Source organism: Dioscorea cayenensis, unplaced genomic scaffold (genome assembly GCF_009730915.1).
Source record: "Dioscorea cayenensis subsp. rotundata cultivar TDr96_F1 unplaced genomic scaffold, TDr96_F1_v2_PseudoChromosome.rev07_lg8_w22 25.fasta BLBR01000802.1, whole genome shotgun sequence".
NCBI classification, from domain to species: Eukaryota; Viridiplantae; Streptophyta; class Magnoliopsida; order Dioscoreales; family Dioscoreaceae; genus Dioscorea; species Dioscorea cayenensis.
In genome coordinates, this window is record NW_024087193.1 from 33,421 (window position 1) to 49,006 (window position 15,586).

Sequence of the window (15,586 nt, forward strand, 5' to 3'; positions counted from 1 at the left end):
CATCGTATTTTTACGTTGGGTTCAATTATGTTTTGGTTGTCGTAATTGTTTATTTATTTTATTATGTTATCCCTCGTTAGGTGTTGATTAGGCTGGGAGGGAGAGTTCCGGTGTCTGAGCAAACGAAACCCAAGTGAGTACTAGCGTAGAGTGGCTATTATTTTAAATAAATAAATTATTATCATTATTTTTGAAATAATTGTTTAATGGCTAGTATTTTGAAATAAATGTTTAAGTATTTCATTTTATCATGATTAATTGCGTATAAGGTCGAAATATACTTATATTTATTTTCCTCATGACGCTCTACGATAACCAGTATTGATACATCGATTTTGTATAATTATACGTGATTTGTGAATAGTGGAAATACATGTATATGTGATTTAATTATTCAATTCATGTATTTATTTTTGGATAGGGTACATATCGTCGCTTTGATTTGGAATGATTTGTGAAATCATGCGACGTATTAAAATGTTTTTACCGACAATATTTGTGGAATCGGTTTTCATTCCTGGTATAGGAATGGTATTATGGATCTTTACTGGTATTATGCATTGTTATACTTTTGGCATTGGCTTTGTGGAAAATAATGTTTATTTCCGTGATGCTGAATATCATGTCCCGGAAAAGGATCCCGTGTTATGATTTATACGGATGGTATTATCATCAGTATTTACTGGATGGTTTTGATGGTGACGGGCCAGAGGCCCCGACTCATCGCGAGAGTGGGTCCCCCACGGGCCGACCTTTAGAGGTGGCGTGGTGGACCCTGGGTGTTGATTTCTCGAGGGCGCTCGTGTGGGAGCGTAGAGCCTCGAGCTGGATATTCATCGGGTGGCAAGGGGTCACCGACCGGGTGAACCGATGGGTCAACGTTAAGGACATGAGTTCTTGATCGGCTCTGAACCTCAGCCGACGCCAGCGAAGGTTTAGAGAGTTTTCTGAACCATGTTATCTCTGGGTGAGTGTTGGGTATTGCTTTATTTTTGAATTTGAAATTTATGTTATTTTTGAATCAGTGATGAGGCGCTCTCTCACAAAAATTTGTGTTTTCCGAGAAAATCAAATTGATGTTGATTTATGTTGAATTTATATTTCAAGAGTTCTTTAAAGATTGTATTTTTGCTAAAATTCTGTATTTTTGGAAAAAGTTGGAAAAATTATTTGAGCAGATTGGTATTTATATACTTTATATACTAATCGTATTTTAAGTCTTTGAAATTATTAAGCCACTACCGAGCCAACCTGAATGTCTGTCAGAATGCAGGAGCGGGACCCCTAGATTGCCTGATCGAGTATAGAGCTAGTCAGGGTTGAGTCTAGGACTGTAGTGGGTCCCATATCTTTCTTTCTATTTATTGGTGTCGTGATCTCAGTAGCGGTTGTATCCGCAAATTTGAGTTATCGTATTCATGGTATTTATGTATTTGAACCCCGTAGTTGGTGTAAAGTTGTAAATTGTGATTTGTAGGTCCGATTTTGTTTAAAACAGTTGTCGGGTTTAGTTAAAGAGAATTTTTAACCGATGGAGTGCTAGCATTTCGCTCGATGAAAGGGGTGGGTGTGACATTTTTCATAGGAGCAATCACCATTTTTCCATTTTTGGGCTCGATGGAGGGGAATGGGCATGAAAATGCACATTTTTACCCCTCCCATTCCCCTAGCAAATATATATAAACAAATATATTAATATACTCGATATTAAAAATAATTAATATAAATTATTTTATTTAGATATCTAATCATAATAACTAAAAGTGAAATGACATTTTTGCCTTAGTGATATATTTAACTAAATGAAATATAAGTAATTTAAATAATCAATTGTAATAATTAAATTTTTAAAAAAATATCTTATAAGTAAAGAATTTATTTTTTTATATTAAAGGTATAAAAATAATTTTACTTTTTTTTACTATTTCCATTCTCAATGAATTGATTTCCTATCCAAACAAATCTTTCAATCCTATTTCTTTTACCCTTCTCATTTTCTATCCCATTCCTCTCATTCCCAGAAGTTGTCCTAATACTTGATTGATCATTTAGTTATATATATATATATATATATATATTTGGCTTATCACCTTTTCAAAAAGTGCCATACTATAGTGTTATTCAAAATTCAATTGCGAGGCCATGATAACAATGTTCTTCTAGCATTTGGCAAAGAACTTAATGTTAATAGTCTCAATTGGAGCCAAGTGATGAAAAAGATTAGTAAACATTTAATTAAAAAGAAATACTTGATTCTACCTGTAATAACAAAAAAACATCCATTGTTTTTTTATCCGAAAAAATATGAATACATCCATTGCAACCTAAATAGTTGAATTAAAAAAAAACCCTAGACTTTAGGTCCAAACACATTCAAAGGAACATATCATGCTAGATAATTTAAAAAGAAAAAAATCATATCAAACAACATAAATTTGTAGAAATAGAAATATCTTAATGTAAAGATCGCCAGAGGTCTCTACGACACTCACAAAGTTAAACAATCAAGACAACCAACCAATTAAACAATTTAATCAACCAATAATAAATCACAAACAACACACATCAATTTATACGTGGAAAACCCCTTTGATGTGAAGGATAAAAACCACGGGACCGTTCAAGGAGTCCACCCTTTACTTCTCTTATTGATAAATTGAGGGCAAAAGAACCCCAAATCAGTCAACAAAGGATTCACAACCCACTAACAAACTCCAAGAACAATAAGAGATCAAGATAGAGCAAAAAGTGTAGAAATCACCCAAAAACTGCTCGGTCTATTAAAAGTCTGTATTTTTTTGACCAAAACCGAGCACCCTGAGGATGATCCAACCATTCAAAATGAAGCCCTTCTTGTCAGGAACAAGCTGGCCAAGTTTGAGAAAAATCGGACCGCGAGAGCACCTCCGATCATAGAGTTGATCAAAAACCGCACACATAAAACCGAGAATAACAAACCCCTCTTAAGTCTCTCTTTTCTTCTTTTGATTGTTGTCCACTTTTTCGATGTTGTACATACCAAAACCAAAGAATACAATCCCACCAAACAGAAAATTCTCTTGGAAACCCTAATATCAATGCCAAATGGACCCAGAAGTAAGACATAACAAGTCCAACATAAAGGCCCAACATAAACAACAAAAAGCAATATGAAATATTGCAAATATGGGTCTGGACCCATAACAATCTCCCCTCCACCTCAACACGGGAAGATGAACACTCTTCAATCACCACTTGAAGCTCATTCCCGCAAGCTTGACACAAACATCAAGCTTGCTTCCTGGAACCACTTTGGTTAACATGTCTGCACCATTCTTATTTGTATGAACTTTCTTCGCTCATCATCTTCTTCAATAATATTCCGCAAACCAATGATATCAAACATCAATATGCTTGGTGCGGGCGTGATACATGGAATTCTGCTCAAATCTATAGCACTGACTATCACAGTATCACCGCGATACTCACCATGTTCCAAACCCAACTCTTGAAGAAACCTCTTCAACCAAAGCATTTCCTTACTTGCTTTCCACAAATGCTATATACTCCGCCCTCAAGAGTCGATAAGGCCACACACTTTTTGTAATTTAGATTGCCAAGAAATTGTTCCCCGAAAGTGTGAACACATAACCCTCGAGGTAGACTTTCTACTAACGATGATCACCGCCATGTCTCCAGATCAGATATCTCTCAAGAACAGTTTGCCACCTCCATAACACAAACAAAGTTTGAAAGTGCCACGCAAGTATCCTAAGATCCACTTCACTCGCATCCCAAATGGGTCTTACCTGATTGGATAAGTATCCGCTCACCAAACCAATGTAATGTGCAATATCGGGCCTTGTACACACCATAGCATATATCAACGAACCAACAAAGGAAGAATAAGGAATAGATAACACACATGCTTTCTCCTTCTCTCGTAGGACAAGCTCTCTTACTCAGGTTAAAATGTAATGCGAGTGGTGTGCTAACAGTTTAGCATGCTCTCATATTGAACCTTTCAAGCACAAGTTCAATATACTTTTTGCTCGAGATAGCCATAACTTTCTAGCCTCACGGTCACGAGCAATCTCCATGCCTAAGATTTGCTTTGCAGACCCAAATCTTTTCATGTCAAAACGACTTAGACAAATCTTTCTTCGTTGCTAATCATCACTGAATCTTGCCCAACTATCAGCATATCATCTACATACAAAAGAAGGATAATGAAGTTGTCACCAGTGAACCTTTCTCGAAATACACACAAGGATCTCGAGAAGTCCGCTTATAATCAAGCATTTGTCATAAACGAATCAAATTTTCTGGTACCACCGCCTTGGTGCCCTGCTAGCTCCATAAAGACTCTTTCTTCAACTTGCAAAACAAGTTTTTTTCCTTCCCTTTTCTTCAAAGCCTTCAGTGTTGCTCCATGTAGATTTCTTCATGCAAGTCACCATGTAGAAAAGCAGTCTTTACATCAAGCTGCTCCAACTCAAGATCAAGACTTGCAACATACCCTAAAACAATTCTGATAGAAGTCATCTTGACAATAGGAGAAAAAATTTCATCATAGTCAACGCTCTTTTTCTGGTTGCATCCTTTGACCACCAATCGAGCTTTCCGCTTCACTATCTTCTCACCATCTTTCTTGTTCTTGAAAACCCATCTGTTTTTCAAGACTTTCTTGCCTCTAGGAAGATTCACTAACTCATAGGTCTGATTCTTCTTCAAAGAATCCATCTCCTCTTTCATAGCCTCGAGCCAAAGATCTTTATCTTCACTAGACAACGCTTGGAAACCTCGGGCTCCCCCTTATTAGTGACTCAAGATGTAATCCGTGCTTGGATACTTTGTAGAAGGTTTACGATCTCGGTCGACCTCCTAATCCGAACATCATCCACTCGGGCGAAGTAGGTTGTTCCACCCGCTCATAAACCTCTTCATCATCCGGGTTGAGCATCATTAGGGAGCATCATCAAACCGTGGTGCATCATCATCAACATCGTTGTACCTCCTCAACACCATCATGTGTTGCATCAAGATCGCCATGTGTTGGATGTTCAACAGAAACAGAAGTAGGAACAGAAGAGTCATTAGTAGTATCAATAAACAAACTGAAAGTTAGAATGATACCTGCTCCTTAAAAGTTTTGCTCCCATCTCATGCTCAAAGAACACTACATCTCTCGCTTCTCGTTACCTTCGCTTTCTGGATCATAGAGCTCCCGAAACCCATACTCTTCATCACCATAGCCAACAAAACACATGGAGTAGTCTTGAATCATGCTTCAATCTCCGATCTTTTAGACATGCATGTATGCCTTGCATCCAAAGACTCTAAGATGTAAATATGTGGGATCACATCCCTTCCATGCTCTCTCGGAACGTCAAGACCCAAAGGAATAGATGGAGAATGGTTGATCAAATAAATTGCACTTTTCAACGCCTCTCGCCCAAAATGATTTAGGTAGATCGCACATCTTCAACATACATCTCACTTTCTCCACAGTGGTTCTGTTCATCCTCTCTGCACAACCATTATGTTGTGGGGTGCCAGGAACTATCTTTACATGTCGAATACCTTGCTGTGAACAGTAATTCCCGAACTCATGTGAAGTATACTCACCACCATTGTCAGAACGGAGGCACTTCAATTTTTCTTTCCGCCTCCCTTTCCACCATAGCATGAAATTTCCGAATGTCTCAAACACTTGGCTCTTGGTCTTCAACATGTAAACCCAAGTTTTTTTCTAGTAGCATCATCAATGAAGGTAACAAAAATATTTGTTGCCACCATTTCACTCCACCTCAATGGGACCACGCGACATCGGAGTGCACAAGCTCCAGCTTAGCTTGCCTCCTAGTAGACTTCCTAGCAAAAGAAGCTCTATGTTGTTTTCCTGCCAGACAATGATCACAAGGGTCAAGAGCAACTGTAGTATCAACAGGAATGAGAGATTTACCCTGCTAGACATTTTAAACCCTTGTCACTCATGTGTCCCAATCTTCGGTGCCACAAATTAGAGAATTCTTATCTTCCATCGCATTAATTTCATCGAACATACACTCAAATATGTCTTGTACAAAGAGCAATACAACTCGCCTCGCAATCTATTATAGAACCTTTGGATGCTTCCACTTGCCATTTCCAAAGGTGTGTCAGAAGCCTTCTTGATCAAGCACATTAGCAGAGAGCAAATTAAGGCATAGATCAGGAATATGGCGCACACCTTTCAATGTAAGTACGCATCCAAGACTAGTCTTCACACGAATATCACCTAAACCAACAATGCTTGCTGAGCTTTGGTTACCCATCTTAACACTACCAAAATCACCAGCTTGGTAGTCATGAAGTACTCCCTTCTAGGAACACAATGGTATGAAGCACCTGTATCTACAAGCCACTCTGAGTCTGAACTATCAGCATGATAACACTCAAAAGTTGCACAAACCAAAGTAACATCATCATCACTCTTAGAAGTCGTCATCGCAGTTGTTTTTTTGTCATCTTTCCCTCTTTATGTGAGTCATTCTTCTTCTCTCCTTCCCTTTTCAAACGGAAACAATACTTTTTGATATGACCAGGGCTTCTTGTAATAATGGCATGTAGTCACATTCTTCCCATCACTAGACTTGGACATGCTCCTTGGGTTATCAGGGCTTTTGAAACCCCTACTCTTGCTTCTTCCTCTGTTCTCATACAACAAGAGCCTCGTGGAATTATCAACTCCCATCTCATTTATTTTGATTTCCTCATTAAACATGCTTTCTTTGATGACATCCACAGATAGAACACCATCTGGAGCAGAATTACTAATAGTCACAAACCAAGGTTTCCCAACCTGTCTGCAAAAGAACTCAATAGAAACAAAGCCTGCAACTCATCATCAAGACAAATTTTCATAGTAGTCAACTTGTTAATAATATCCTGGAAGACACTAAGATGCTCTAAACGGACTTCCCACCTTTCAATTTCAAATTAACAAATTTCTTAATCAAAGAAGCTTTATTATGAGCAGTCTTCCGCTCATAAAGACCTCCCAATTTCTTCCACAAATCATATGGGTCGACTCTTGGACGACATGGTTGAAAAATGCTCGATATCAACCCATTGCCTAATAGTCCCCCAAAAGCCTTTCTTTTTCAACTTTATCTATTCTTTCTCTTCCATCTTATCCGGTTTAGATGGTTTAGAAAACACTACCATCGAATTAGTGACAGCTCCAATTGGGTCATACAAGTCCTTGTAATATAACAAGTCTTCCATCATAGGTCTCCAAATAGAATCAATTAGTTGATGTCAATTTTACCATCAAATGGCTACTACCTCGACTCTATAATGTGACTCAATTAAAACTTTCTCTGATACCAAGTTGTAAAGATCGCCAGAGGTCTCTACGACACTCACAAAGTTAAACAATCAAGACAACCAACCAATTAAACAATTTAATCAACCCATAATAAATCACAAACAACACACACACCAGAAGTAAGGCATAACAAGTCCAACATAAAGGCCCAACATAACAACAAAAGCAATATGAAATATTGCAAATATGGGCTGGATCCATAACACTTAATACTCCAATTCTTGTCGACTCGAAGAATAAATCTAAAAATCTTGATGTGAAATAGAATTCATGTAGATTTAGATGAAATTATAGAGCACTTTAAGGCATTTTCCTTATAGTTAAGACTTCAATTACCAAAATGAAGAGTTCATTTAAAAAAAAATTATTAAATGATGGTTTTTTTGTTTGGGCCCATTTCCACACAAAATGTGTTGGGCAATTTGTAATCATTAAGTTCTTAGTTTTGTTAACATGAAATAGTAAATTTGATTTTTAATTAGTAAATGAAAATAAAAACTGTATAATTTGATGAACAGAGCCTAAAAAGCTAGGTATATTTCGGTAATCACATCAAACTTATAGAACTTTTTATAAAATGATTTTTTTGCTTTGTGCACCTTTTATAGATGATACACTTCATATTTCATAAGGTCTCCTGAATATTGTACTTATCATTGCACGGACAAAAGATCTTTTTAGTTTGCATTGAATGCCTCATTTATCTTGGAAATTGGGTATCTTACTAAGTCAATCATTATTTTTATTAAGTTAGTTTTTTGTGTTCCTATTTTTCTCGATTAGAATTAGTCGTTGTTTAGGTGCTAATAAAAGAGCACTTTTGCTCTAGTTTCGTAGAGATTTTCCAGACAGATTTGTTGTGTTCTTCAATCTATAAGTTTAGCATCACTTGTAATATTTTTGCATTGAGAAAATAAGAATCAATTCATTCTCCAAGTATTAGTTATGTTCTTTGTGTGTCTTTTAAAATTTCTTCACTATTTTTTGTTAAATGGTATTAGAGTCGGGTACAAGATTCTTGTTTCTTTTGAGTCTTAAGGAAATTAGAACTTTGTAAGGGGAAAGTTATTTCTTTGCCATATGTTGTTGGTAAATGATGAAATAGAATTAACACACAATATGGTGTAGAGAAACTATTTGGTAGAAATTACAAGTAATCGAGAATATAAATGCAGCTTATCTTCAAGGACAAGATTTTGAGGAACTAATTGTTAGTACTAATATAGAGATTCATGCTGATACTCCTGATAATATGAAACCACAAAGGAAATGGTAGATCAAATATTAAAAGGCTTTGTTTGTTTTAAGGACATTGATCAGTAAAGAGTTTATTTGGGTTATGTTTGTGATGTAAATTCTCCAAAGGAAGTTTGGGATACTCTTGAAGGCTATTTTCCAAGAAGAATACATCGAGGCTCAAGTTTTTAGAAAATGAATTGGTAATGATGAAACAAAAAGTTATGTCAATTTCAAAATATTTCTTGAAAGTAAAAAGTATCTGTGGCCAAAAATTTTTGAACTAGATCCAAATGAGACAATAAGTGACGCTATCTTGAGAACATTTCTCATTATTAGTCTGCAAAAAGGAGTATACTCCTTATGTCACCCCTCAGATAAAAGATGGGAGAAACAACCATTAGTTGAAGAGTTAGAGAGCTTACTTTTCCAATCAAGAGTCTTTGGCTAGGCCAAAAATTCGAAGAAATAGTTCTTTTCTCAAGAGGAAAGTTAAATGAGAATAATTCTAAGAAGATACAAATGGAAAGAAGGCTCTTAATAATACTCCCTCAAAGTAGCAAAGAGTTAATCGGTGTTTCGGGATGTAAAATTATCATAGTTGATAACTCAACATATCCAAAGAGCTAAAGAAAATGCGATGAAAATGGATGTTGATGAAGGAATTGTCAAGTTGAATATTGTTTATCATATTCCATGTTGGAAGAAAAATTTAATTTCAATTTTTCAAATTACTAAATCTGGAAAATATGTCTTGTTTGGTTCAAATGATGTAAAGGTACTTGATTTATAATGTCAGTGGGGGAGGCATATATGAAGAAAACAATGCATGACAGATAATGCACTAAAGAACATGGCATGCTCGTTAGACCATGTAAGATACTCAAATGCAAAGAATGCATTTCTTCAAAGAATCTATTGGATAGCTTACCAACTCTGAAAAATGTGCATGAAGATGTGGTTTGTCAAGGCTACCGATATGGGAAATCACATCATCTTCCTTTCAAAAGCTCATTTAATCGTAGAACAACTCCTCTTGAGTTGGTTCATACAAACTTGATGGGACCAACAAGAATATCAAGCTATAGAAATTGTCATTATGTCATGGTATTGGTGGATGACTATTCAAGGTATACTTGGACTTATGTTTTGAAAGAGAAGAATGAAGCATTGTCCAAGTTTGTTGAATTTTGGAATATGGTAGAGAAAGAGTTGGGGCAGAAAGTGAAGTGTTTACAAAGTGACAACGGTGGTGAAATTTATGTAAGTTGATTTCTTTCAATATTGTGACAATAATGGCAATAAATGACAAATGACATGTCCTAAGATCCCTCAGTAAAATGGAGCAGCAGAAAGAAAGATAGGGCATCCCATTTCCATGAGTCTCTCATGGCTACTTGATAAGAATCTTACTCAAGAACTTTGGGATGAAGCAGCTTTGATGTGTGCTATGTAATTAATCATCTACCTTCCCGGCTGTAAAGAAAAGCCTCTTTGAGATATTATATGGTGACAAGCCAAATGTAAATTATGTATTTAGTTCAATATGTTATGTTCATATTTCTAAAAATAGCCAAAACTAAACTTGACCTGAAAGCAAAGAAATGTTTACTTGTTGGTTATGACACATGCATGAAAAGCTTGAGGTGTATGGATCAAATGACAAAAAATTGTTACATCCAGAGATGTTGTGTTCAATGAGATATCATCATGGCATTCTGCTTAAGAGTTAACTTTAAAAGAAAGGATCTCATTATAATGATTCAGATAATTTGAAGATGTTTTCTCAAACAATTGAACAAGTATCTCACAATGTTGATTCTGAATATCAAGGAAGTGATGTATCTACAACCCTAAGAAGGAATGCTTCAAGAAGAGAATGTGGTGAGGATGTTATTAGAAGATCTTTAAGGGAGGAAAGACAACTAGATTATCTTAAAGATTATGAAGTGCAGCTAAATCATTGTAGTATCACTTCATGTTTCTTTATTGGAGCATCAAATGAAGAAGAATGAGGGTGTTATGAGGAAGCTAAAGGTTGTTTAGAATGGGAAGCAACAATGCAAGATGAGATTGAATTATTAAGGAAAAATGATACATGGAAGCTTTGTACCAAAACCAAAAAATTGGGAACTAATCACTTACAAATGGATCTATCTTTTGGAAAAGAAATCAGATGGTATAATTGACAAGTATAAAGCTCGTCTCATTGCTTGTGGTTCCTCTCAAAGCTATGGATTAAAATGACAAAGAGACTTTCAGTCCTGTTTCAAAGATGGTGATAGTCAGGTCAATCTTTTCACTTGTTGCTTTTAAGAGCTAGAAGATATGGTAACTTGATAAAAATAATGCATTTCTTTATGACAAGTTGGAATGCGAGGTGCTCATGGATCAACCTCAACGATTTGCCTCTAAGGAATTCCCTCATCATGTTTGTCGTTTGAAAAAAGGTATTGTATTGCCTCAAACAAGCACCACGTGCTTGGTATAGTAAAATGGCTCAATATTTCATCTTTTCTGGATTTAGTTTATTTGTGAAATTAGAATAAAGAAAGCACTTGTTGGTTTTATTATTTGTAATTGCACTACAAAAAAGTTTATGTTTAAAAATGGAATATTAGAAACGGAATTTATTTTGTTTGTAATATGAACGGATTAGCAACGGAATACTAATCGTTTTAAATATGATCTTAATAACAATGGCTTACAAATGGGCATTTAAAAATATAATTTATTAAAATATTAGAAAATATTCATTTTTAATCCGTTTCTAATAGAAAGGGACTAGAAACGGATTTAAGAATTAATATTTTAGTTAAATATTATTAAATATTAGAAAATATCCGTTTCTAATCTGTTTCTAGTAGAAAGGGACTAGAAACGGATTTAAGAATTAATATTTTATTTAAATATTATTAAATATTAGAAAATATCCGTTTCTAATCTGTTTCTCAAAGAAAGAGAATAGAAACAGATTGAAAAAATAATATTTATTTAGATATTGTGAAATATTAGAAAATATCCGTTTCTAATCCGTTTCTAATAATAAGGGACTAGAAACGGATTAAAAAAATAATATTTATTTAGATATTATTAAATATTAGATAATATGCATTTCTAATCCGTTTCTAATAGAAAGGGACTAGAAACGGATTTAAAAATTAATATTTTATTTAAATATTATTAAATTTTATAAAATATTCGTTACTAATCCGTTTCTAATAGAAAGAGACTAAAAACAGATTTAAGAATTAATATTTTATTTAAATATTATTAAATATTGAAATATCCGCTTTTTTAATCCTTTTTAATAGAATGTAATTGCTAAAATCTGTTTCAATAGAAAGGACTAAAAAAATAGATTTAAAAATTTATATTTTATTTAAATATTATTAAATATTGAAAAATATCCATTCTATAAAAGGGATTAGAAACGGATTTAGTAATTAATATTTTTATTTTATATATATTTTTGAAAAATTTTTGAAATATTTTTATTTTTACTCAATATTATTCTAGTAATATAAATATTAAGATATAGCTAATCAAATTTAAACTTGTAACAAACGCTGTTGAACTTAATTGAGTGCAGAGCCTCTACCTAATACCAAGATTCTTTTAAAATATTAAAACCATGTGAAAATTAAATATTTAAAAATATCAAAGCAGTATACTGTATATACAACGAAGCTAAGGGAGATATACTGCCATGTCATCGATCCGATGGCTAATCCACTGAAACCTTATTTGACCGTTTGATCAAAACTCAAGGGTTTCATCGGACCGTCCATTCACAGACATGTTTGTTAGTCTATTTCCCATTTTGTTCTCAAAACCCTCTCCCCTTCTCTGAAACCCTCCCAAATTTTCAATCCTCTCCAATGGCGGCGACCGACGAACCCTCTGATCACTCATAGTTTCCATCGTATTCGGAGGTAAACCATTTGGGTAGATCTCTGCAAACTCTAGGTTTTGATCTAGTTTTGTTTTTCTCTTTGTTGATTTGATTTTATTGATGCGTTCTCAGATGATAATGGCAGCGCCGTCGGAGCCGGAGAAGTCTAACTAGCGCTTATAGTTGTCGTCGTCGCCATCGTCTTCATCTTCAGCGTCGCCGTTGGAGCTCAAAACGTAGCTCTTGACCTCATCGAAGTTTGGGTTCAATCTTTATAATCTTATCCTCTGTTCATCTAGGGTTAAGGTTTTAGTTTTTTTTTCAAAATGTCTGATTTGGTTGGGGTTTGATCTGCAGGTTTGATTTTCACTTGGTACAATTCTTCTTTGCTTGCATGCCTTCATTAGGTATTTTCTCTACATTTATTTAATTCTCTCTCCATTTTTGATTTCTTTTGTTTTATGGATTTATTGTTTTCGTCTTAGCTGTTTATCTAGTGGCTCAGTATGCACGCTATGAAATCAGAAGGATGGAAGTGGTAATTGCTCTTCAATTCTTTTGGTATCTTGTTTATTGACTCACTTTGTTCTCCCTGGCTTTTTGTGTTCTAATTCTATATATCTCTTTGACACTTTTGTTTGATCAATTTATGAGATGCTGAATTTTTGGATAATAATTAGTTAGGATGATTGAAAAAAAACCTAGAATTGGAAGACAAGATTTCCTTTGATTGAACCATGCATTTTCTGGTATGGCTTGTTAGCAATTAGTCTCTTATTCATTCATTTACATTTCAATCTAGTTCACCCTGTGGTGCGAATTTCATTTCTTGAAAGGAACTTTTCCTTCACATGCAATTACTCAAATAATGATGTTTTGTTTCTTTTCTTGCAGAGAAAGCCCTTGTGGAATGTATGTATGATCTTCGATCTGAGCTGGAGAAAACTGCATCTGATGTTTCAGCCTTATTTTCTAAAATTGGTCAGTCATTTATTTAATCTAATAAATATGGTATTTTGTAGGTGATATACTGCTATTTCTTGTAGACTGCTATGTCTTTCTACTAAAATTACCATATTTCATTGTGGTCAGAGCGTAAAGATAAGATAAGAGGATGGAAACAAGATTCTCGTTCAGAAATTCCAGTCTCAGTTGATTCGGCAGTTGGATATGATTCATAAAACTGTCTTAGATTCTGTAATGCAACATGAGACCCATATACAAGAAATGGAAGAAGAAATGAGATCTTTTATATCTACAAAATCTGAGGTAGTTTTGATCTTATCACTCTAACTTTTTAGATGTAATACATGCAAATTCTTCTCATGTCTCTGTTATGCACATATAGGCCACAGAAGAGCTTAGAGGGATGGTCAAAAAATTGCAAACCATGTTCTGTTCTAGCATTAGAACGTTGGATGATTTAGCCAGTGAACTTGACAAGAAATCTCAATCAACTTGTGAGAAACTGAACACTCAAGTGAACTTGCACTCCTCTGCACTTGATGATGTAAGCATCACCACCTATGTACTTTTCAAGTTGTTCTTCATTTCTTGTTCAAATTTTAGTGGATTAGTAAGTGTATCACCTATGTCTATGCTACAGTCCTTTAATATAAGAATGTTAAGGTCATGAATTGGAGTTTTCATTTTGATGTATTTGTTTGGTTTGATTCATCATGTAGGACCCATGGGCGCAATGAATAGCAGAAAAAGTGTTTTATTAATTTTTTTTTTATTTTTTTAAGAATGTAACATCATATTGAAGTATAAGAATGAGAAGGTCAGTGAATTGGAGTGAATGCATTTGTAGCAGTTGTTGCCTTTGGGGCCTTGCTTTTGATGTATTATTTTGTTTTCAACTAAGTGACACAACTGGCCAGCTAACTGCTAATCTGACCAACTTCTCATTAGTCTATTGCAGTAGTTGACCATGGCTTACATCAGTATTCCAAATACTGAAACAGACAATGTGGTTGTCATGCATGCAGCTTTGGCAGCTAGAGGCGTTGTTGCTACTACAGAAGGGCACGTACTTGAGCTACAGTCAAGCCTTGAGCTACACCAGTCAAAGCACTAAGCTAGAACCTTGTAGCACTGCGCCGAAGGGAACTATATGGAAGCTTGGAACGTAGGTGGGGTACTTCTTCGAGGAGCACTAGAAACGTTTATGGGTTCTGGTTCTATATATGGATGGGTATCATGGTGGCTCTGTTTTTTCTGGAAGTTCATTCAATATTGCAACCGCCACTGTATCAAGTGATGGGTTACTGCCTCACAACCGCCAAAGGTACCGCTGAGATGTTGAAGTTAAACATGGCGCTCATTCTCCTCCCTGTTTGCCGCAACACCAAAGCATACCTGTTGGAAACTAAAGTCTTTATTGCAGAATTAGTTTGCTTAATGTAATGTTGCCTGTGTTACCTGTGTTAAGATGCAGGATTAGTTTGATTAATGTAATGTTATAGGATCAGTTTACTTAATGTAATGTTGCCAGTGTTAAAATACAGGATCAGTTTGCTTAAATGTAATGTTGCCATCAGTTTACTTAATGTAATGTTGCCAGTGTTAAAATACAGGATCAGTTTGCTTAAATGTAATGTTGCCATCAGTTTTTATTGTGGAGGTGATATGCAGGATTAGTTAATATTTGCAATTGAGAACAAATGTCCAATTGAGTGTAATATAATTTTTAATTTGTTTTTTTTATTTTGCTTGAATTTTAAAACAGATTAGTAATGAATTAATTTGTTTTAATATTATAATTTTTTTAAAATAATTTTAAAAACGGATTATAAACAAAATTAGTTTTGTTTCTAATTATGAAACAAAAATATTTTGTTTGAAATCCGTTTTTAATTTTTGCAACTAGTAACGGAATTACAACGAAATTTAAAACGGATTACTAACATAAATTATTTTGTTTTAAATTTCAAAATTCAGAAACTATTTGGTTTCTGTTTCTATTCCATTTCCAAATTTAGAAATAGAACATTTTTCCGTTTTTATTTAAATTAGAAACAAGAGTTTTCGAAACTGATAAATTCCGTTTCTAATTCATTTTTAAATGGAAATAGCAATGGATTAGAAACGGAAAATGTTGT

The 15,586-nt window shown here is 34.6% G+C and overlaps 1 protein-coding gene across 11 annotated transcripts; it reads left to right on the plus strand.

The window, feature by feature from the left end:
* Positions 1-12,410: 12,410 nt before the first annotated feature.
* LOC120255039 (kinesin-like protein KIN-5D) lies at positions 12,411-15,034 on the plus strand. 11 transcript variants are annotated; one of them, XR_005534876.1, is made up of 8 exons: positions 12,411-12,522; positions 12,615-12,745; positions 12,840-12,889; positions 12,968-13,020; positions 13,377-13,463; positions 13,575-13,751; positions 13,831-13,992; positions 14,397-15,034. XR_005534876.1 is itself a non-coding variant. In XM_039262954.1 (3 exons), the coding sequence occupies exons 1-3, from the start codon at positions 13,653-13,655 to the stop codon at positions 14,615-14,617; spliced, it is 405 nt and encodes a 134-aa protein (XP_039118888.1). In that variant the 5' UTR covers positions 13,471-13,652; the 3' UTR covers positions 14,618-15,034. The 11 variants fall into 11 exon arrangements, 1 of the variants encoding a protein (XP_039118888.1); XR_005534880.1 differs by having other exon boundaries at positions 12,980-13,020; XR_005534875.1 differs by having other exon boundaries at positions 12,615-12,739.
* The last annotated feature ends 552 nt before the right edge of the window (positions 15,035-15,586 follow it).

What these genes read in the sequence shown, in the direction of transcription:
- LOC120255039 (XM_039262954.1), top strand. Translation starts at nt 13,653, where the DNA reads ATGATTCATAAAACTGTCTTAGATTCTGTAATGCAACATGAGACCCAT. An exon ending in TTATATCTACAAAATCTGAG is followed by an intron (nt 13,752 to 13,830) that starts GTAGTTTTGATC and finishes ATGCACATATAG; the next exon opens with GCCACAGAAGAGCTTAGAGG. An exon ending in ACTCCTCTGCACTTGATGAT is followed by an intron (nt 13,993 to 14,473) that starts GTAAGCATCACC and finishes TCATGCATGCAG; the next exon opens with CTTTGGCAGCTAGAGGCGTT.